Below are 23247 nucleotides of genomic sequence, written 5' to 3' on the forward strand. Positions count from 1 at the left end.
GTGATTTTAATTATGTTTACATAGCCCTCTTTGCACCCTTAGTTTTGCAAATGCTTTTCTAGAGCTAAACTGCTCCCCTAGAACAACCCTGCTGCTTTCTCCTGCCTGGTCCCATCGCTGCGTGAAAATCAGCACAACAGGATCTTGCTGGACTTAAGTTTTGCTCCCTTTTAAATTAGTAACATTGCTTCTTAGCTACTCATTTTCATGGGAAGTAGAGCCAAGCTTTAAGTCCTTACAATTTCCTCAGCTTCTAATTTCACTGGCGTCGAGTTCGGACCAGTTAATCAAATGTCTTTTGTGTTGCAGGTGCCTTAATGTTTATTTTGATTAGTGTACCAGTTGCTATTTTTAGCTCTTTGGTCTTTGGGTTGAATGAATACCAGCACAGACATTAAACCATAATAAACATGTGTTTTTAACCTTGCCATTTATTTTTATGTCTCTGTATCCAAATAATCAGGATGTGGTTACCTGTGAAGGTAGTAGACTACTACTTCAAATTTCAATGCACACCCACATACAAAAATATACATTGTAGAGGTTTACAGCTTTAAAAACACCCAGACAGACCCTTGTCTGACTTTAATGGCTGTTGCCATCAGACTGAGAGACAGTGGTACCACCTGGCTTACTGCTTTGACTTTGTCCTTTGATTCCATGGAACTAAGTCTGCTTCACCCCTACACGATAACCAGCAGCTTTCTTCCTCGCTACTGATCCCTCATGGACAACATAAAAAAAGAAGATACACAGTGGGGTAACCAAATAACAGAAGCACATGTAAAATGTATTGAAAAAGCCAAGCAATAAACAGAGTTTCAAGAAACAACACTACAAATGTTATATCTTTACTTTTTAGAACTGGACTCCAAACACTTCTGTGGCTTTTCTCCTTTGTAGTATGGGGGAAAAATACAAAGCCAAATGTTTTTTACCATGTGTTTTCTGCCTTATCTAATGGGAAATTTTCTACACAGAGGATAAAACACCCATTGTACATCATAGAAATGTATTTATACATCCTTTCTATCTCCACTTTTGCCAAGTGGAGAGTCAGCAAAGAATGGCAGAATCAGGCTTGAATTATACTCTGGGGCAGGACCTGGAGACAGTGTAATCAGCAAATTAGCAGATATCTTTGGCACTAGAGGCCCTAGCCTAGTTTTTATTAGCATCAGCTGAAATATTCTGACCTGGGTGAGTTGGAGGCACATAAGGTTTTAAGGGCTAGATCCAAACAAGGGCTTAAACAATGTAGCCTAAACCCACAGCCAAAGATAACCCCTGCAGCAAGCAGCTTCCTGATCCTGAACCTCCCAAAACTTGACCCTCCCTGCATTATTTAAAGGCTCTGCAGGCATCTGCAGTTCTGCAGCTGTGGCACATGGTCAGAACACCACCAGTCTGAGCCGTGTATTTCCATGTAAGCTTTTCCCAAGTGTGGGAGCTGGATAATTTTATTCCAGGATCCCAAGAAGGTGGTGGAAGTTGTGGCTACCATTAACTCATGGTGAGGACCGGTGAAATGCAGCCTTGCTTTCAAAATGCTGCTGGAGAGGTCTGTGATTCCTGTAACAGCTTTAAGCACTATCCAGCATGTGGGGAGGTCAGGGTCAGCCTGGGTGGCTATGAGCCAAAGCGTCCCTGCTTATGAGTGAGTGTCTAGTTCATCTGGTTTTAACACAAGTTTGCATTCATTACTGCTTCCACTGCAAGGACTGCTGGGCTATTGTGCAGAAAGAAATTAGAAGATTTGCGGGGCTGTAAAGGAGCAAAGAGGAGGGAGCTGATTCTGCATCCAAAGGTGAAGAGCATTCAGCTAGCACTATCTGGTCGCTGGGTTTTATGCAGTGACTGTAAGATAAAACATATTAACAGCCACAGGAACAGAAGTTCCCTTTGCTTTCACTCCTTTAAGACCTTTAGAGCAAGGTTTCTCTGGGAACGCAGCTGTGAAATCATTAACAGATTGTTCTCCTTTGCAGATGCTGCAGTTCCAGCTTGTTGTGGTGCATTTGGCCCTCGTGATTACCCTGCTGCAGTGGCACTCTAGCTCAGTGCTCCTTGCAGAGGCAGCTCCGGAGGTAGGTGAATGTTCCTGGTGGCTGTCATGTAACCCTGCTCTTCCTCAGGTTGTTCCTGGCCACAGAATGTGGAAGACACCACAGTATCCAAACAGGGTTGGAAGGTGAACAATTGATATTGACTCTGGAAGTGCAAAGGAGCAGCCTAGTGAAAAGAGTGATGCAAATTGCATGGCTCTGGGAGGACAGACAGAATGAAGACTCACCCAGTTTCATGGAACCTCTCCTGAAACACCATGGGATTTTCTGTGTGTTAAAGCACTGTACAGTGGCTTTAGATAGAGAACTTCCTGAAGAGGGGAAGGGGGGGGGCAGGGAGTGAAGCACACTCCTCTAACATTGAAGGGAAGGTTTCATTCTTCTTCTTAAAGACAAATAATAGCATGAGAAGTCTGCAGCTTTCAGAGGCCATAAGGAGATCCCTGAGAGAAGACCACCTGCACAAAATTTACAAATTAAAGGAGACAGAATAGACTAGGAGAGGGAGGGAGCAAAGTAACTTGCCTAAGCTTGGAAAGGAAAGCAGTGGATTAAATGGGAGAATTGTCTTATGTTTCATCCAGGACAATATGCAGGGGTTGCACCTGAAAATACTTCTACCGCATTCTCTTTTTTTATGACATCTTGACATAAAACATATTTGTCAGGAAAGGTATCTATGTAATGGTTTTATGCCATAAAAAGTCAAGGATCTAAAAGTTTAATCAAAGTAGCACTGTTTGGCTGTAGGGTCTTTACATAGGTTTTTAAGATCAGCTTAGAAGTTAGATGCATACTGAAGAATACTGATGGATACTTCTACCTTGCTCTCTGCCTTCAAATGAGCATGCCCTGATTATACAAAATAATATTTGTTATAGAAAACAGGGCTTGGGGGAACCACTCCCCACATCAGTGCTGCAGCAGCTGCTGTTCTGGTGCCACAGAGACCTGGTACCCTGTCTCTATCAGTGATAGATTTTTGTGAAAAGAATATAAGAGCAGAATATCTTCAGAGACCTCCTGATCCAGAGATTTGCACTGGACCAGGGCGTGTTTTAGCTGCTGATGGGCCTGAATTTGTCTTTGAAACAGTTTAAAATCTTGGTATCCATGACATCCTTCGGTAATGCATTCCACTTCATCTATGTGCTGTGTTTAAAATGTAGCTCCTTATATTTACTTTAAATCTACCATCTGGAGACTTCACTGGGTGGACTGAGGAGCTTTTTTTTCTTGAGGAAAAAATTACTAGTCTTTATTCACCTCTTTGCTGTTCATAAGTTTACAAACCCTCCACTGTGCCCCTATACCCCACACTTACCTCTGCTTAGCTGTGAAATTGTACTTTGTTCAGTGGTTCACCGTAGGAAAACTCTTGTCTACTTCTGATTATCATTTTAGCTGTCTCTTTACTTCTTAGAATTGTATTACATCCTTTTTAAGACAAAGTAAGTGGGACTGCACAAAGTACTCAAGAGCAGAGGCTATTTTTGACATTCTAGTTTCAAGCATTATTGTAGATATTTATCCCCATTAACCAGAGGGGAGAGTTCAGTCTTTTTTAAAGGCATAATTTTGTTGCAAACCTCTATGAAAGTTTTATAACCCTGAAAGGGAACAGAAAGGATTGCTCAGTGCACTTGAGGCTTATAAAAAGTGAAGTCAGAGGACAGTACGAGATCCTTTACAAAAGTATTAACAGTGCTACATCATTTGTGTGATCATTGTGGCCGTTGTGCTCCTCCCTTACGTAGAGATCACAGTTTTATACACACCATCACGGGTTATGCCACCCATCAGTAGTGGGCAACGTCACCGCCACAACTATGGTGTGGACCACAGTAGAGACAAGCTTATTACATCATCCATGTGATAGCTTCCTTTACATTTGTACTAAACCCACTGTGTATGAATAAGAAAGATAGTGGTGTGCTTCTAAAGATAGACAGAAACCTGCTTCAAGGCATATAATAACATTTTTAGTTAGATATTTTTATCTAATTCTGTGAAGATCAAGTGGAGCAAGAAGGCAAACATTTCATCTGAAGAGAGAATGATTTGAGCTTAACACCTGCTTTCGTAGACTAGCTGCTGCCCTATATTTTTCTGTTATTTGCAGAGCAGCTATTTCACTTTGGTCTCTTTCATTTCTTTCTTGACAGACCACAATATTCCCAGTTATTCTGGATAGCAAAGTTGAGTTTGATTTTTGAAAAGCTGTTTAAGCCTAATGTCATAACTAAGGTTCAAAATGCTGTGTCGATTCAACATACTGTTCTTTCCTTTCCTCCTCCCCACATAATGTTATTGCATAAATTATTCGAATGTCAGTGCTGAGCAAGTTTATCTTGGGATATTTTTTTGCATAACAATTAATTAATTTTTTAGCTTTGGATGGAAAATTCTGTATAAGTTTTCATTACTATTTATTAGCATTCATTTAAAAAATGAAAATCAGTTTCCTGAAAAATATCAGGATGGATATTGGAGTCTGGTAATGGTGATTGCATTTTTAAAAAGGATTAAATTACTCAGCTCATGCTATAAGTGATACTGATCACACTGCTGAGATAGGGGTAGTGGGCTGGCCTACAAAAACAGGCTTTGTGAAGTAAAAAATTTTGATAATTCTTGTGATAATAATGAAGGTGAGTTCAGTTCTATTAAAAAAAAAAAATCCCAACCTTTTATGGCAAACTCCTGTGGGTGGAAAATGGCCACACTTCACAGAAGGAACTTTGTTTTAAAACATTGTCCCAGGTTCAGTATCCTAGTGATTATGTATTTATAGGACTGCTGCTGTGACGCTAGTTGAAATGGTTTTTCTGGAACTTGAGCAGCAAGCAAATATCCCTGCTTTCTTTTGCAGCCTTTGGAGCCTTCTGCTGCTCTGGGCATGGGAGCACATCCCATTGCCAGTGAAGAGAAGTCACCTACCAACCTGGCAGCCAAACTGTTCCTTCTTGATGAGCTAGTGTCTTTGGAGAACGAGGTGACTGAGACCAAGAAGAAAAGAAGTTTCCCAGGATTTGGCTCCCCAATTGACAGAATTTCTTCAACCTCTGTGGATGCTAAAGGCAAACAGAGGTAAATTCTTAGGTGCTCCTACCAGTGATAAAGTTGGAAGAAGGCTGTTGGTAGGTGCCCTGGATACAGGTGGGTTAGCTTTAACCACCAGTGGGTTTACTGGTCAGTTGTGAGGTGCCTCTGATCAGGGTACTAGAATCTCTTCAGAAACCATTCTGGTTGCATGGTGTGTAATCCTTCAGCTGTGATGAATAATACGTGCGCTAGTGCATTTACCCCTACAGTGCCATACAGCTAACAAAGAACATTCAAGCGTATGCATTTTTTTAGTACACTTCTTTCCACTGATGTGAACTAATATTCAGTTTAAAACTGACTTTTTGATCATGAGATTATTTAACGCAAAAATATGCCTGAGGTTCAAAAGCAGAGGGGCAGGGCTAGGGCTAGGTGTTCCCGAGGCTGGGGTGAAAAGAAGGTATGGTGGTGTGCACATCTTAAATAGCAAGATGAAGAATACATTGTGAAAATGGGCAGACAGGTAGTACAATGAGCTTCAAGACCTCAATCAACTTATGGTAAGCCAGGGCTTAATCAATACAGCAGTACAACAACACATTCACCGTACACATTTGAGGATAAGCATGTTTATAACAGGGCTAAGCAATGATGCTTGATATGGCTGGGGAGAGCCAGTGAGTTTGGGGCAAAGCTCAAGGGGCTGTTAGCTATATCTGAAAGAGCTTAATTGTCTTGTTCCTTCTTCTGGTAGCTGTCTTCTTTTGGATGGAATTCCCAATGCCACAAAGTATTTAATAACATGCTTAAAGCTTAATCTGGAAGTGGAAAGTATTCACAAGAGCCAGTCGACATGACAAGTATTTTTTTCAAACAGAGTTTTGCAATATTTTCTTGTTGTTTTTCCATTTATCCATCCAGTCTGCTACTCGGACTTTTTGACTGCAGCCAAAAGTGATAAAACACGAAATTCTTAAAACCTTGAGTAGAACTATTCTGTTCTGTATATCTTTTCAAGCGATCAAAATCAGCTCATTCTTTGTTTGCTTTTTAGCATGTTTTGCCTTTCCAAGGGAAGAAATACAAGGTCATTTTTGAAGCTGCCATACCTTTTTTGCAAAAGTACATGGTATTCCCAATTTGTCTCATGCTTTTTGGGTAGAAATCTTGTTTCATTCTACGTGCAGTACAAGGGAAAAAAAAACCCACAAAAAAAGGAAATTGTGGTGAAAATTGTCCAAGTTTTCTAACAGCTTGTCTCTTGAATAATGAGCTCATGCAAATGAGTGATACACTGCACAAAATTCCTCCTTTCCCAGCATCATCAGCACAGTTTGCAGTTTTGTGTTGAGATTATCACTTTGGGGGAGCTGATTAGCTTTTAAGTTTGGGATTGACTCATTTATTATAACCATCTGAGCTGCCTTGATCACTGCATTGATAGTCAGAGACTACCATCAACATGGACCGCAGATCAGATGAGTGCTACGAAACAGTAGTAAGGCTGTGCCGTTAGGTGGAAACAGGCCGAGGCTGCTGCACTTAGAGGAGTAAAACAGAGGGCTGAGCACCCCATCACTGTTGTGCTCACAGTAGAGAGCAGCCCATTCATTCCTGTACCAGCTGAAATGGTTACCTTTAGAGACCAGATAATGATTTTTGAAGTGTGAAAGCTGTTAAATAGATTCAGCCCCCCTGAATTAATACAGCGTGCGTAGTGCCTGGCAACACAACAGAAACTTTTGGAAAAGAGCAGATCACATATAAGTCCACTTAACAGATTGTTCTGGCACCCACCAGTTACAGGAGGGCCCAGACCCTAATCTCGCTCATCGACATCAATTTATAAAGCTCTGAAAGCATGGGAAAAGCATACAAGAAGACATGAGTCTTCAAAAGAGGTAGAAAGATCCATAGATAGATTGAGAGAAAGAGACTCTGGGAATCTTAGAAAAGCCTGCTTTAAATAGAAAACATCACTTTGTCCCTAGCAAGTGCTGAAATATGCACAGTCTGGAAGATGGAGACGGCGCGGGAGGCAGGGGAGGGAGCGGGGGCTGTCCTGTTGTGGCTCGGCATGGCCACAAGAGGGGAAGCTCCGCTGCCTGCTGCCTGCCTGCCTGCTGCATGCCTGCTGCCTGCCTGCTGCCTGCTCAGCCTCTCCCGTGGGCACGACTTCACCGTTTCCTCCTCTGTTTAACTACAGAGCAACACCACCACCGCCGCCCCAATCCCATCTGGATTCCTCCTTGTATCCAGCCAGGCTCAGGCTGACTCCAGCAGCCCAAGTGTCCCACCTGCCCCCCAGCAGCTTGTGCCCACACCTGGGGGGAGAAGAGCACTGCCCTTGAGGCAACAGACTGAGGATCTTTCTTTCCCTTTGCTCTCCCTATGGCTTAGTGCAACGCAGATACGTGGGTGTTTGAGGAAGGGACAGCGAGGGCTATACAAACGGCTCCCCTTCATTCGTGGTGTTCTGTGCCTGCCTCGGCGTGACATTTGTGGTGCTCCCTACGTACGTGGTACACTGTCAGTTCCCATTTCTTGACCTCGTCTGAAAAGTAGCTAGAAAAGAGGTGGTGTGAAATGGACTGCCGATGCTGGAATGATGCCTCTGGGCTTCAGCCCGTGCCCGAGAGGTGTGAGGAAAGGAGACTGCTCCGATGAGACCACGAACTGGACAGATAGTCCTGGGAGGGGTGTGCAAAGCCCCAAAGCCCCAGACTGAGTGAGTGTGGCAGTGCTAGCACGTGAAGTTAGACTCCAGTGCACCATAGCATGCTCTTCTGCCAGTTACTTTGCATTTGCCAACTTACAGAACAAAATTTCTTTTTATTTATGTTCCTTGACAAGGACAGATAGAGAAAAGAGTTCATCTTCCAGGGCATCTCTTGGACCTGCATTTCACTGGCAAGTATTTCCAAAGGCAAAAGTTGAGGTTATTCTCAGCTGCAGAAGATCTCTACCATTTCCCCAATTAACTAAAATAAAACTTCTGCTGGTGGAAAAAGTGCTCAGAAATGCTGAATTAAGATGGGAAAACTTTTTGATATTAGAAAAAAGGTAATAAAATATTCCTGCATAGAACTTCTTTCACCCTTTCCTCATGGCCTCATTCATCAAATCATCAGGAAATGTACCATATGGAGGAAAAAAAAACCCAAAACCAAAAACCTCCCATTTTCAATCTCAACAAAGGGTTACTACTATACAATTTTGAGAACAGTGCATTGGAGGAGACCCCATAGGAAAATAGTGCTAGGGCTCCTTTGATTTGTCCCCTCTGTTACTGTGCAATACTTTCTACCTCCTTGCTTATCTTAGCCCCAGTTGGCCCTGGAAATTTCAAAGATCCAGACTAATGGGGCACCTGAAGTATGTGATATTATGCATGAAACAATTCCCCTTTATACATGCAGTGTATCTTGTTTCTTTTATGAACAGCAGTTAACCTGTGAAGTTATTTGTTTGCTGCCAAATGAAAACAGGGATAGTGGATCAGCATCAGCCAGTCTGTAAAACAGATGCAACTCCTGCCTATTCTTCTGTAAGACAAGTGAAGCATCTTATTTTTAAATACTCACATCTTTGGCTGCTCCTGCCCAGCTGTTCTGTTTGAATAATAGGTCGTTAGTGGGATGTGTGGAGGAATCAAAGATATAGTAACATTTTGATTATTCCTATGATGTCTTTCCGCAATTCTTTCCCTCCTTCTTTGCTTTTTTTCCCTGTGCAGGAAAGTGGTTGAGCTGCCTAAGAGAAGGTTTGGAGTTCCTCTTGACCGGATTGGAGTGAGCCGTCTTGGCAACACCAAGGGTTAGCAGTTCCTGCAAGTAAGCCAAAGTACTCTGGGCATGGGCAGGCTCGGAGAACCCCACCTGTTCTCAGTTACTTGGAGGTACTCAAGTCATGCCTGTAGGCTTCGAAAGAGTGGCTTGGGGGATGATGGCTTCTTATAACGTGGATTGTGACTGTCAATTAGTACCCCCCTACAAGAAAACAAGTATTCCTAACATTTTCATCTCCTGTAGACCACCTTACAGTGTGTTTGTCCAAGCCTTGCATTTCTGACATGGGAAAATGTAATGTTTACTGCTTTTCTGCCTACAGGTGCTTCTGTTCTGAATGATTGATGCTGTATTGGAAATATTACAGAAATACGGAAGATGCATCACAGCATGTTTTGTCATTGACTAATGATACAACACTCAAGGAATTGACCTCCTGCAAAATCTGTTTCACATTGCATTTTACAAATGTTGCATTTACAAATAATAACAAATTCGATTCATCAGGTCAGAATGCTCTCACAGTTGTGCACGGTGTCACTGATAGGAGGGAACAGAAAATATGTATATAGTTTAATTGCATGGCATTTATTTCTTAAACTTGCAGAAGTTCATTATCCTAGCAAGGACTGTTAGATTTTTTTTGATTGAAAATAAACTTCCAGAGATGCCAACAGCAGTCCATGAAAAGCAGACAGTTTGCTTTGCACATTTCTTTCAAGAGGGTGTTTGTTTGGTAGATGAAGGGAGGATTTAACAGTTACGGGACAAACGTAGAATTTATTTGAACTGCTGTTCAGGAGAAGATGTCTACTGACTTCACCAGGAGTTAGTGTGAATAAGAACTGTGACAATACCTTAGTGTTTGTCATGATGGTTTTAGTAGTCTTCCTCTTATCTCTGCACCATATTTAGACATGTTTTCATCATATGGCAGATCCTGAAATGTGGTAAGACTTCTAGTTTCCTCCTCTAAGCTGATGAATACATTTCACTCCTCCCTATGCATAACGTAGGATAGCGTCCAAATATGAAGTCATCTACTTCCTAGGCCATCTGCATCATATGCCTTATTTTAGCCTCTTGATGTGTGCATGGGGCATAATCAGACATCCAACTCTAAAAGTTCAAGTATTTCTCACTCTGGTAAAATGTAAACATGTCCTCTCCACTTCATTTCAGAGTAAAACAGGTTATCTTAAATCCTGTTTCCTGCTTTTCACTTCTTTCCAGACTACAAAATATAGCTGAAAAGAGCTGTTTGCTGACATCTCAACGCTCAGATTCCTAGCTGATGTTTTCCAAACCTCACACGCTCCTTCTTGGGCTTTGGTCCATGTCAGCTAAATTCCTTGGATTGCTCTTCTTGGGTATAAATCATCCTTAGCATTGCAAAGGAAGATCCATTGAGAAAGGGATTATGCAGGACTAAGAAAAAAAAAATTATTCTTCCCAAACCCCCTGTGTTAGGCAGAGAGTAAGGCTGGAGATGGGAATTAAGCGTTAATTTCCTAATGTTACATGAGGCACCAAGCACCTGGCCATTAGCTAGCAAAATGGGGAAAAATACAGTCGGCGTCTGGGTCAGCTACAGGAGAGGAGTTGGGAAGTCAATGAGTCTTCGAAGTTAAAGCTATTGTGAGGATGGGGACTTTGGGGCAATTGCCCTGGATCAGGCCATGGTGGGAGATGAGGCTCCCACTCAGAAGGGCAGGTAGCATCCAATTCACATCTGAGAGGGGCCAGTGCTCAGCCATAGCAGGGGCCTTTCCCATTTTCCTTCTCGCTTGCAGCCCTGCCTTGAGACCAGGACTGGCCCAGCTGCAGAAAGTTTGCAAGAAACTTTGCTTTTCTTGACATCCCCAATATAGGCTAATGCTGCTGAGAGCAGCTGCACAAACCAGTGAGTCACATCAAGAGGTGCCCCCATCTTTCCCATCAAGCAGAGCACTCTCTAGCTGAGTTAGGTGATCATTCCTCCTTCGGTGGGTGAGTTGTCAGTACTTGTGTGTGAGGTGAAGCACCGCAGATGCTTTCCAGGCCAAGCTCTTGAAAGCCATAGAAAGAAAGAAGGGCTGTAAGCCCATATGTGGTCATCGTGGGTTTTTGGTCCCTGCTTTTACCCTGATCCCACTCCTCATTTTCTGCCTTTAAGCTCGCAGGTGAAGGCTCTGAGAGCTGGATTGAGTGGGTGCATGTAGACTAGCTGACTTGAGATGGGATTTTCTGTCCGTGCTAGAAGCAAGTCTGCAAATGCAGTCCCAGGCAAGCCCAGACCCTGTCCTCTGCAGTCCACTGCCACCACCTACCCCGAGCCCACCCTGCGGTTTAGTAAACAGTTATCTTCTTGCACTGAGCTCATGCAGACAGTCTGCAGATAATCTGCTTGCAAGGTAGCCATGTGTATGGGGCATGGGCAGATTATGGAAGTGATGACCTGACCACTCATACAGCTGTCTGTCAAAAGCAGCATGGACAGAGTCATTGCATGATATATTTTGGGAGACTCAGATCAGAGGAATCCAATGCTAACACAGAGGCTTTGCTGGATCACTGCTGGATCATAAAAGTATTTAACAGTTGGCAGGTATTAGCCTGGGCTTGCAAATAAAGAGGGGTTTTAAAGCCTGTAAGTTGTGTGCAGAAATGCCCTCCATCTGAAGGGTGAGGTGAAAGCAAAGCAGGACAGAGGTGTCCGTGGTGGTGTTGCGAGGAACTGGAAGCTTCAGTCCTGCTCTTGGCTCCCACCTCACTGCGTGGATTACTTGGGAGAAAGCAACAGCCTTTCTGTTTCTCTTCCCCATCCACCACAGAGCACACTGAGACCTTCTGTGGCTCAAAAAGCACTCTTTAAAATCCATAAGTTGGCAGGGGCTGTTTAAAATATGATGATGTCTGAAGGGCTGAACACCACAATTTGTTTTTGTAGACAATATTGGATAGCTTCAGTCATTGTGCATAGCATGGAGGTCAACAAATGTGAAATGAGGATATACAGCAGCATCCGTTGCACGCTAGATTTGCCCTGTGCTGCCTGTTTGCAAATCCGTTCAGATGCCTGTGAGGATTTTCTGCTAATAAATCAACATGGTCTGCTAGAATGTCTAAGGGAAATCCCTTTAATTATTGCCTGTGGGTCATTAACTTTAGCAAGAGCGACTGCCCAAGCATGGGTAAGGTGTGAGCAGCCATGATGTGGAGGTGGCACCTGAGGAAGAGAAGAGTTTCTGTTCTGCATGTTTAGGAGAAAGGACAGGACCCCCCCAGTGATGTGTTGAGGGTGAGTTGAGGGAGAGCATCACCACCTTTGCTTTGAATTAGCAAATGAATTGCATTCAACACTTATTCGTCACTCCAGGAGAAGCAGCTAACACAGCAACATATAGTGCCTGCGAGGAAATAGTGGGGTAGTCTGGGTACCGTGAGCACTTGAGTAACTGTGCTGATAGGATGTAGCACACCATGTGGGCTACAGATCACTGCTAAGCAGCATGGTGCATTGCACTCCAGGAAATTCCTGTGTGTAGGATCAGAGCAAGCTGTTAAATAGCCACAGACGCTGTATTCCTTTTCCTGACTTGCCTATGAGCTGTCAGACCGGGTCGGCAAGGCACGGCTACAGCTAGCAGGTAACAGATGGAGCCTGCTGCTCTGGCCTTTCATTGCACTGGGATTTCCTGCAAGCTGAAAGCATCTGAGCTGAACACCAGCTTGGGGCACTCAGTGCAGCTCTTGTAATACACCTCCCTTTCAACTGGAGCACCAAACTCTTAAGGAAAGAGGGACCCTTCTCTTCGCAATAGGCTATAATTTTTTGCTGGATTTGGTGCTGTTGTCAGGGTATGTGAAAGTATGCTCCCACATAGCTTTTGACTTACACAAAAGCAACAGAAAATGGGAAATGTGTTCTGAATCACTACCAAGGAAATAACAAAGAATTAATGTTAACAGCAAACGGTATTTTGCGTGTCATTAGACCTCACTGATATAATCAAGCTGGTTTTATTCCATAGATGCTGGCTTTGGCCTGTAATAGGATGAATAGATCTCCTGTTAATGAAGTACGTACAAGGTACTGCTGTGGTAAGCGTTCGCCTCTTGCCAGAGCCCAAGGCAATGAATGTAGCATGGTAATTACAGCTTTGGGAGAGGTAAAGTTTTGAAGAATATGTAGTATGCAAGCTACAGTTAAATAGCATGACTCGACTGGGCTGGAGAGACAGTTCAATTCTAGTCAAAATCAGTCCACACATTCACAGTGGCTACCAGATTCTGCTCTTATTTACACTGTTGGAAACCTCAAAGGTAACATCAGGATTTATTCTGCACCCTTGGGAACATGGTCCTTTGTTTTTGCAAATAAGCGTGGATAACACAACCTAAGATGAATATATGTAGGAAACACTGATGGATTGTGATCTCTTCCTTTTAGACAGGAGCAGACATAATTCTGCAGTAGAAAAAGCCAGCCAGCATCTGCACTGACCAGCCAGATGAGCCAAAAATCTCTGCCAAAACATCTCTTTGGGGTGAGTAGGCAAAAATCAGTGAGTCTGGTCCAGTCCTATGAGGATAGCAGCTCACACATACCCATGAGGAAGACCCAACTCTCATTCCTAATTCTGGTCAAAAGGAAGGGCCTCTTCCTCAAGCACATTAAAACAGGCCAGTGTTGCTATACTAGGTGTTTAATGGGAGCCTTTTTTCCATTGTAAGCTTCACATGAACATTAAGGGAACAAGAGCCTACATCAAGGCAAATGTGCTGCCCTTTGGGCCTCTTCAGGGGGTGAGAAAGAAAACAGCACGTGCTTCTGTGCAACAGAAAATCTTTATTGGAATGACATCCAAAGGATCCAGACTTCTGTGCCCTTCCTCCCCCAAACCTACTGTGTACGCTGACAGGACACGGCGAGGAACAGGTCTGGCTCAGCAAGCCGAGGCAGGCAGCCCTGAGCCCTTCCCATTACACCCAGTCTGCCTTCCTGTCCCAACAGCGGGTGTTCGGTCACCGCAGACCTGCTCGTAGGAGGCGACGGGGAACCCAGACACCACCGTGAGCAACGTCTGCAGATGTGGGCAGAGGCCCAAGCTCAGGGGAACTGAGTGAGTGTTTGGTGCCTCGGGGGATCTGGTGAGAAGGGGAAGAGTGTACAGCGGCAGCAGAGTGAGTGGCACGCACAGGACAGCAAGGAAAGTGGGGAAGCGTCTTCCAAGTAGAAGGTGACAGTAGATTAAACCTGGAAGGAAGGAACAGTGAAGAGTGGTAGTGGGCTACCAGCTCCTGTCACAGTCCCTGTTAGACTTGGTTGTGGTGCGGTCATGGAGGATGGCATCCAAGTTAGCAGCACGATGAGAGAACAGAACAAACTCTTAACACATCAATACCCAGCAAGTAAGTTTGGGGAAGGGCTCATCTTCATCCTCCAGTCCTGGCAAGCCTTCAGATGCAGTATTTCCAAAAGCAGGCTGGGAAGAGATACAAGAGAAGGATGTTAGCATCCAAGGGACTTTTTCCAGCTTCCTGCTCTAGCCCTGGAGTGGGTTTCAAAAGCCCCATGTCTCAAGAGAGTTAGGGTGTGAGGCCAGCATTGTGGTTTCTGGGCACATCTCAATAACCAGCTTTGACTTCATATAACACCTCTAGAAGGTGTTTCTTTTAGCTGCATATAATGTAAATTAGGGGTCTAAAAGTTGCTTCCATGTTGCTTGATTTATAAGGGTTCGCTTTTCCTTTTGCTCTACTTCAGCAATACCAGGAATCTGCTTTTTCTTTCTTGTCTACTGGCCAGCAGTTTTGCTGCCTCAAGAGACGTGTGCAGGGTTTTTCACCTGTGGCTGACTGGAAGAGCAGGATACTGACTTGGAGACACCGAATCTGGTCCTTACAATTTTTTTTAAAACCCAGTCACTCTATCACTCTGCTGCTAACTGTCCTGCAAACAAGATTGATCTCTGTGAGATCTTCTAAGGAGATTAGATTAGGGAAGTATGTACATTTTGGTGTTGGAAAAAATAGCTGTATCACCAGCATGCCCTGTTCTTTGAATCCTGTGTAGGTCTCCTATTCTCAAGTATGAGAAGAGATTTCTACCTGGTTTTTGAAAGCAGGATCTTGGGAGAAAGCTTTTACTGAATCAGCAGTGCTCATGCTGAAACACGAGCTCCTCCCAGACTGGAAGGACTTTAGATGAAGGCAAAGATTCTCTGTTTTAATTTCTGGCAGAATCTGATTTAAACCTGGCAGCGGCAAGTAGTTTTATCTACATTTGAACCTTCCAGAATGGTGGGGGCATGAATTAGATTAGCCAAATTAATGACAACCTCCAGGGTTGCTTATAAATTGCAGATTGTCTAAGGATCACCTAAGTACTTAAGCAAGCCTTGCACAAAGGGATTTTCTCTTGGCTGTCTGGCAGGTTGTCAGGTTGCACATGCACAGAGCATGTGGGATAAAGGCAGAACTAGCTCTTTTGTTTTGAGGCCAAATCTGTCATCAGCGACTTCTGGTTTACAGGTGCCCCTGCTTTGTGGAGGAATCCACTGAAAGCCAGCGTGAAGGGCATTGTCCATGTGCTTGTCAGGGGCAGCCTTGCAGGACCACTGGTGCAATATGCTCTTGAGTCACTGGATACAGACTGGACAAAGCTTGGAGACCAATTGGGGGGCCTATCAGATCTTAGTTCCCTGCGTTCTTGGTTGATTTCCACATCCATTTTAGCTGCTTTTCAGCAGCACAAACAAGTGCTCTTTTTTTCTCTGTAGGGAGGCAGTGACCTTGGCAGAGGGGAACGCATGCAGCCCACATGCCTCATTATGCCTTCAGCACTAGCTTTGTGCCCAGAGCAAAGCGACGGGTGCACTGTGGGGGTATGTTCATACAGAACTCACCCCCTTTGGGACAGGCACTCATTGCTCATATAACCCCATGTTCCTCTGTGAAAAGAGGGCTGCAACACTGACTGCATCCAGTGAGGTCCTGGGTGTGCAGACCCAGGTATCTGCCCTGACAGCAGGCAGGGTTAGGTACACAGTCCTTCTCAACAGCTGCTAAACCAGCCAGCCATTAACAAGAGAGGGCCAGGACTGCTAGAAAAGCTGCCAACCTGTGTTTCAGCGTATTTGGGGCATGCTTACTGTCACTGCCTTTGTTGCAGAAAGGAAGCCATGGAGATGAGAGCTGGACAGGACGGCTGCAGGGCTCTAACCCAAAACCTACCGCGTTTTTTGGGCTGGGATGCTGAGAGACTTTCCAAGGCATAGGCCACCTCTGACCCTTCCTCAGTTGAGAGCTGATCCTTCAACTTCTCCAGCTGTTTAAAAACAAACACAGCAGTAAAGGAATGCCCCATCATGAGGAGCTCCACAGCATGCTGGCAAGCGCAGGGCGGCTCAGAGGCAGGAGGTACAGGCAGCCTGGCTGACAGCATCACTGGGGAGGACAGGGTCTTCTCTGGAGTGGGACCGTTCCAGGAGGAGCTGCCTTTGGAACACTCACACCTCTTCATGTCCTCCTCCATTAAGCTGCTTGTTTGGTGGCAGCAGTGAAGACACTCTCTGCTCTTCCCCCCCACACCCCAGGGTGCAAACCCCTGTGGAGAGGAGGCTGTGTAGAAGGATATTGCACCACTGAGAGTCAAGTCAGTGCTGGGGCAGGAGGTCTCTAGGCATCCACCCACTGCAGCAGAGAGCATCACTTCTCCATTGCTCTGTGTTGACCCTTCCCTCCCTCCCCGCCCAGTTCTTGCTAACGTCCCTTGGTTATAATGTGGAAAGTCCATGGTATTTCTCCTCCATCTGTAGCTACGCTTTTCTAGTAGACTGGGAACATCTACAGCCATCATCTAGACTTCTGCTCTGGCAACGCTGCTCCCAGGAAGCCAGAGCTTAATGTCCCTCAGCACTGGACTGAGGGGCTAGGGTAGGAGCTGGCAGCCTTCCATCTGGCATGCCACACTGTGATTTTTCAGTCTGAAGTGAAAAGTGCCAAGTGGAAGCCAGCAGGATCTCCAGGATCCATGCGTACCACTGGACCTGGCCTGAGAAAGAGGAAAAAGGGCTTCCATTGCTTGAGGGGTTTGGGGCACAGTGGGAGCATGTCAAGGTTGCTGCACCTTTCCCTGTTCCCGGGCACTGGGTGTAGCATGGGTCTTCCTCTTGCTATCTGTGTGTGTGCACACTCTGCTCAGCACAGCAGGGCTCTGACCCTGGGTAGGGCCTCCTTTACTAGTAAAGAGCCCAGACAAAAATCATTCTGGGTTAAGTGTGCAGTGGCTATCCCTCTAACTTCAACCCATTAGCTAGTGCAGCCAGCTGATATAATGCCTAGGAAGGCAGCATGACCGCCTCTTCTCCCTCCCTTTTCTTCCATGGAGATTTCCTTTGGCGTTTATTTTTTTCCTGGCTTGGCCTTTGCTGGCCTTTCACTTGTGGCAGAGGCAAGAGCTGCCTCAGCTTTTATTGCACTAGTCTATAGCCTTGCTCTTTTTTTTTATCTTTTCCAGCTTGTGCAGCCATTTAGCCCAGGTTCTGCTTTTCTCTTTGTGTCATACATGCTTACATTATAGCAGCAGAATGAAGAGTAGCAGCATGCAAAGATAGAAGAATAGGGCATAAAGACAGTATGCACGATTGTTTAGCTATTCATACAACAGTATGCATATATGTGTCTGTGCATTTGCTCCTCTCACCTGTTCAAGCTCTTCAAATTTCTTTGCCAGCTCCCAGTCTGTGAGAAGGGAGAGAGTAACATCAGTATCTGCATTGCTTCCCAAAGCCCAAATCAAAACCAGTTTCTTAATTTAACCTCTTCACGGGTTGACAAGAAAAGACCTAGTTATCATTTAATTCCTGTTAGTGATCTCCAAATCTATGGTAGCAGAATCAGTGACAGAAAAGCAGGCTTTTGCTGCTGAATTCTATGGGACTTTACCCTAATTCTCCATTATGAGGGAGGCTTCTTTATCGTTCACCAGGCTCTAGGGGAATTGGCCCAACAAGGTCACATACTGTGTGACACCAACTCAGGTGAAATTCTTTGCTATTTTTTAATTTTTATCCTGATAACAGTAAATCTCTAATGCTGGCTTTTCTGTCACTGGCCTTTTAACATGAACGCCCATTGCTTCCTTTAAGACTTGTTTATCCTCACATCACCCATGCAGGCAGAAGTCAGAGGACACATATTTAGCCTAGCATAACTAACTGCTTTATAAGTCAGCAAACGTCAGGGTTGGCAGAGTGGATCAACAGGAAAAGTAACATAGCAGTGAGTGCATGGATTCCACAATTCTAAATGTTAGGGCAGCACAGGGACCTGGGGACCAGCTTCATAGGTCAGAATTAGAGATCTCAAGGCTGAGCAGTACTGTACTAGACTGTCGGATGAATGCAGATGGATGAATGAACTGCCGTGAGATATCCCATCCAGGACAAGGGGAGAGTTAGGTGCCTATGAATGGGATCTAAAACCTCCAGCTGAGTTGGGAAGATCCTGGACTAGCAGTAGGGAAAGCTGAAGGAAGTGATTGGGGGATTTCAATCTCACTCCTCTTGAGGACTGAGGTGTCTTATTCCAGACTCAAACTGATGTCAAAACCAGTTAATTTTTTTTAATAAAATAGATGAAACAATGGAAAACACCATGACAGAATGAGCTCAGTCAAAGCTGAGTGACTGGACTACAGCAGTTCTCCTGGCAGGGGAACGCAAAGTGATCAGCTGGTTTTAAGTGCCAGTTTGGGAAAAAATGCACTAAAATAAGTAGAAGAGCCAGGAAAGAGCTAAAGAATGTCTCTGCTGGGCCCCACAAGAAAGCCAAAAACCAGCCCCGGAGCTGCCTCCTTTGTCTGCTCCTAACATGGCAACAGGCATTGGTCTGCATTTCCAAGGGGATTTAGGACATAATTCCCCCTGATTTCAGATATGACTTCAGCATACAGACACATCGCCAGACTTGGGCTTTTTTTTTAAATGTTTGAAACCAAGCAGGAGGGTGCCAAGAAAGAGATGACTGCCTTCTCAGTTTCTCCTTCGATAAGGAAACAATTCAGTTGAAAAATCCTGAATATTTTCTGACAGATATTCATCCAACAGAAAAAGCAGCAGTTCCTAAGTAAATCCATTGCATTAGGGCTGGGTTTGAGAGATGGTCTGTGGATGGGGATGGGCTGGGAGTCAGGACGTGGGGGCTCTCTTGCTGGCACTGCCAGCCATGACCTCAGGCAGATTCCTCTTAAGCATGTTTTTACATATCCACAAGGTAGAGACAGCCAGGCCTGCATATCTACAAGTCAAAAGTGCCACTTACGATATTATTATTATTATTGTTGTTGTTGTTGTTATTATTATTATTATTATTATTCACATTTTTACCTCTTTCAGAGTTTCAAGTGACTATTTTGGCTTGACTTTCTGCAAACCGTAAGCTTGGCCAATGACTGCTATGAATAGAAAATGAACAGTGGTCGAAATTTGGAACAGATTATCTCAGGCAGGGGGAAGTAAGTTAATTTATGGATGAAGCCTTGAGAAACTGCCTGCTGTAAATCCTCTGTCTGTGCTCTGCTCGGAGATTCATTATATTCAATTGTCTGGCATAAAATGCAGCCTTTCCTCTAGGAGTAATAAGTGCAATAATCCATAAACCAATCATAAAAATGTTATTTCTTGAATGCATCCCCTTTGCAAGAAGAATGCCTTTGTTAGTATAAGGACTTGATTTATTTGTGTTTATTTGTTTGTCCCAGGATTGTTTAACCACTGCCTCACTGCATTAACAAGGGGCTGGGGAAGAGCACTGAGTGATTTTGACGAATGGATTTTCATAACAGAATTTTTGCTGGGCCCCGTTCTCGGCTGTTTTCGCAGGGAAGGGCAGCTTCCTGCTCTGAGACCACCACATACAGCCCAAACCCTCCCCCGGCTGCGGTGGCCGTGGGAATAGCTGACCCCTGTAATCTATATGGCCCTTGTGATCGCTGTGTGCAGCGTTATGGAAAGCCCAAGCTTCTCTTCAGCGGGTCTGAGTTTAGCCACATGCGGGTGGCTTGAAATTTGGTGTCTGTTCACAGAGCACAGACAGGAAAAGCCTCCCCGTGGCCTGTCTTTGGCCTCTCCGCTGTGTGGGAAAACCCTGTTGCCTCAACCTCTTCCAGCAGTAGCAGGGGCTTAGGCTCAGAGAGGAGGTCCCACTACCCTCGTCCCAACCTACACCTGACCCCAAGGGATCTCAGCCGTATTCTCTCTGCAAAATCTTGATGCTGCCCCACTGCCCCGTGTGCTCACAAGACGCCGCTGGTTTTAGCGTACCAGCAAGACACTGAGCTGTCTCTCAAAAGCACATGGGGCTGTATGGGGTGTGGGTGGAGAGGTGACTCCCAAGGCTGGCCCATGCCCCAGGCATAGCACACAATGTCTCAGGGACAGCGGGGCCACAGGGACTCGGCATCATCTCTTCTTGTTATAACTTACGTACACGTACATGCTCCCTCACCAGCTCCGTGTCGAGTGTCTGAGAATCTAGGGTGCGTGGTTTGGGGCAGCTTTACATCGCATTGGAAAAGCAGGTCCAGGAGCCCCATGACAGAGAACATCTGACACTAATCACATGTAGGCACCATACCAGGTGCTTCCACTTTCTGAGCAGTTGATATTTCTGAGGAACCTGAGGAGCAGGTTCCTTGCATTCATGCAAACACAGGTTCAAGCAGCTGAGATCTCCCATCCCTTCACTTACCAATATTTTCCGGTCTCCGCCATGCAAGTTTCTTATTAAGAAGCAGAGTCAGCAGTGTGTCCTCGTGATTTGTGTCTTCTCTCTCCGGAAGCACCCGGTTCTCTGCAGCACATAAAACACACCTTTCTCGATCTCTAATGACAAACAGGATGGACTGTCCAGCCCCCAACATTAAAAGAAAAATTAAGAAGGTTAAGAAGCGGAAGGAAAACGTCTCCTGTCAGCACTTCAGCAGGGTGGAAGGAGCTTGAGGGAAGAGGAAGATGTGTGAGCACAGAATAAAATGTCCAGGCAGTGAGGGCTGCGCAGTGAAAAGGTGCAGGATGGGAAAGCCCTCCCTGCTAGCTCCAGGCTGCTGGCCAGTCTCACTGCAGCCTCATCGGCATGGCTGGCTGCAGAGAGCTGGAGACATCACCTTGATTTAGACAGTCCCGACCTCTTCTGCAAGGCAGATGTAGCGGATGCCTCCGCAAAGCCAGACAGCAACCCACGAGATATTCTCTTCTCAAAACCGCAGGTGTTCCCCCCACTCACACCACCCACTTTCCCAGGGCTGATAGAGGTGGGAACCCGCTCCTCGTGAGGGCTGACGTGTGGGTACCGCAGCTGAAAAGCCCTGCAGCCTCGCAGTCTATTCTAGCACTCACTCAGCCTCGGGGCTGCTCTGTCTGCTTGCCAGTGGTATTAAAGGATTCTTCCTGAACACAGCCAAAGTGCGGGGGAGTTTAAAGCAAGCCTCTTTATTCCTGAGGAAGCCTTTTACAGTAGCTGTAGGCCATGCAGAATTTTTCTGTCTTCCAGGAAAAACCTCCCCAAGCTGCTGTCCTAAAGCAATTTGGACTTCTCGATGAGGTCCCTTTAGGGAACTTTCTCAGTGGTTTTGCTTTAGTGGTTGTGGCTATGCCCTCAAATGAATGGTTGTGAAGGGCAAGGGTTCAGCAGAAACCAATGGACACGTGGGATGGAGCTAATCAGAGCCCTGAAGGCTCTGAGACCCTCCCAGCTCTGCTGAACAGATTTCCAGAATCATCTGAAACTTGAATGCTGCATTCTTTTTTGAGAATTACAGAATGGATGCCGGACTTGACAGGAAGAATGGCCATTCCCCAAAATCTTTGGTCTGAACATCCCTGCCCCACACCCTACAAAGCCCTATAACATGCCTACAGAATCCATGGAAAATACTAAGAAATTATGCAGAAAGTCTTATTTTCTCTTCTTCCAGGATCTTTAGGACTTCTGCTCACTCCTTTCAAGGAGGTGAGAAAGGAGAAAATGGTCTCATATAGCCATCAGCCCTACATAGCTGTGATGGGATGAATGCAATTATTTTTTATACATGTGAGACAAAACATTGTACCAGATGAGCCTTAAGGGCGTTCAAGAGTATGTGGGAATCAGGTCCATTAGCTCCAGTCACATAAATCTGCAGAAGCAGAGGGACCCTGGCCAAAGCGATGCTCCAAGTATTTGGCCAGACTCAACCCTGCCTCACACTGCGGCTGAAGCCGCTGGTCCTGATTGTGATCTCTAGAAATAAACGCGAGGGAGTTAGCAGAGCTACACAGTGTGTAAAACTTGCAGTTAGCGTGGAGTGCTATAAACCTCATTCCTAAGTCTGAAAGACAGTTATGATTTTATAATAGCTACTTTTAGTCATTTGGGGGATTTGCTACAGAAAAAAACCACTATAAACACTTGAGTAAAAACTAAACAGAAGCAGTATTTAGATAGAGTGGCCTCAGGAATGTTTTGGTTGTCATTAGAAAAATAAATAGGTGATATAAGAGGAAAAATCATTTGAAAAGCAATGTTATTTTCAAGCCTATATTTAGCTGCTCTTTTTTTTTCCTCCACTGCTAAGTGTCTTTAAGAAAGAAGATTAATGATTGACATTTCCCTGCAGAATAAATTCAAGCTAAGATTAATTTAAATTATGGGAGAAGAACATATAAAAAGAAGTTTTGTGAATAAAAAAAGTTCAGCAGCACCCTACTACTGACATTTATGAGCTGTCAAATCTCATATGGTACATACTGGAATTGCTACTCTCTGATATTTTAATGTTTTTCTTTGGAAATTTTCTTTTGGGGAGAGAAAGAGCTACCCTTACCAGATTTCACCAGATCTGATATTTTTACTGATTAGCAGAATGTGTCATACGACCAGCTGCAGACCAGGACAGCTTTAGCTCATGCCAATATGAACAAGTCTCTGGGTAGCACCCATGTTAATTGATTGCTTAGTATAGCTCAAGGTTCATTTTATTTTCTTTCACAGATAAGCGAGGGTTGCATTGGCCATGACAAGCAGCAAAGCAAAGCAAAAAGATAGCTACCTACCTGTGTCATCTAGTCTGTTTTGCAGCTTACCTTGTAGTAAAAAAGGCTCTCCATGTGTAGACGGGACATACACAGTGATGGTCAAGATGGTTAGCACTCCAAGGAACAGCTGGACAGACCACATCTTCTCCACGTTCCCACCACCCAAAAGCATTCTTCCTTCAGGCACGGTGGAGGACTTCAATGCAACCCAGTGCCAGATGAGCTCACTTTTAAGAGGCAGTGGATGTGCTGTGATTGCAAATGGCCTTTGGAGGAGGGGAGAAA

At 44.8% G+C, this 23247-nt stretch overlaps 2 protein-coding genes across 2 annotated transcripts in view; one reads left to right on the forward strand and one right to left on the reverse strand.

The window, feature by feature from the left end:
- OSTN (osteocrin) overlaps positions 1–9576 on the forward strand; it is a 115121-nt gene extending 105545 nt beyond the window's left edge. Inside the window, exons 2-5 of the mRNA XM_041126990.1 lie at positions 1989–2087; positions 4939–5156; positions 8851–8930; positions 9225–9576. Of these exons, the coding sequence (XP_040982924.1) occupies positions 1989–2087; positions 4939–5156; positions 8851–8930; positions 9225–9247 (420 nt within the window). The 3' untranslated portion in view covers positions 9248–9576. The remainder of the gene's footprint in view (positions 1–1988; positions 2088–4938; positions 5157–8850; positions 8931–9224) is intronic.
- Positions 9577–13713: 4137 nt separating this feature from the next.
- Positions 13714–23247, reverse strand: UTS2B (urotensin 2B). Its single transcript, XM_030028421.2, has 5 exons — positions 23011–23247; positions 20639–20740; positions 17592–17629; positions 16121–16214; positions 13714–14370 (listed from the first exon to the last, which is right to left on the reverse strand). Exons 1-5 carry the CDS (start codon positions 23132–23134, stop codon positions 14345–14347), a joined length of 384 nt encoding a protein of 127 aa, XP_029884281.1. The 5' UTR covers positions 23135–23247; the 3' UTR covers positions 13714–14344.

The sequence above is a fragment of the Aquila chrysaetos genome, chromosome 10 (assembly GCF_900496995.4).
Source record: "Aquila chrysaetos chrysaetos chromosome 10, bAquChr1.4, whole genome shotgun sequence".
NCBI classification, from domain to species: domain Eukaryota; kingdom Metazoa; phylum Chordata; class Aves; order Accipitriformes; family Accipitridae; genus Aquila; species Aquila chrysaetos.

Excerpts from the sequence above, each read along its gene's own strand:
- UTS2B (XM_030028421.2), bottom strand. The coding sequence starts at position 23,134 with ATGCTTTTGGGTGGTGGGAACGTGGAGAAGATGTGGTCTGTCCAGCTG. Across the intron at positions 17,630-20,638 it reads GCGGAGACCGGAAAATATTG|ACTGGGAGCTGGCAAAGAAA; the intron begins GTAAGTGAAGGG and ends CCCTTCTCACAG. Across the intron at positions 16,215-17,591 it reads AATTTGAAGAGCTTGAACAG|CTGGAGAAGTTGAAGGATCA; the intron begins GTGAGAGGAGCA and ends GTTTTTAAACAG.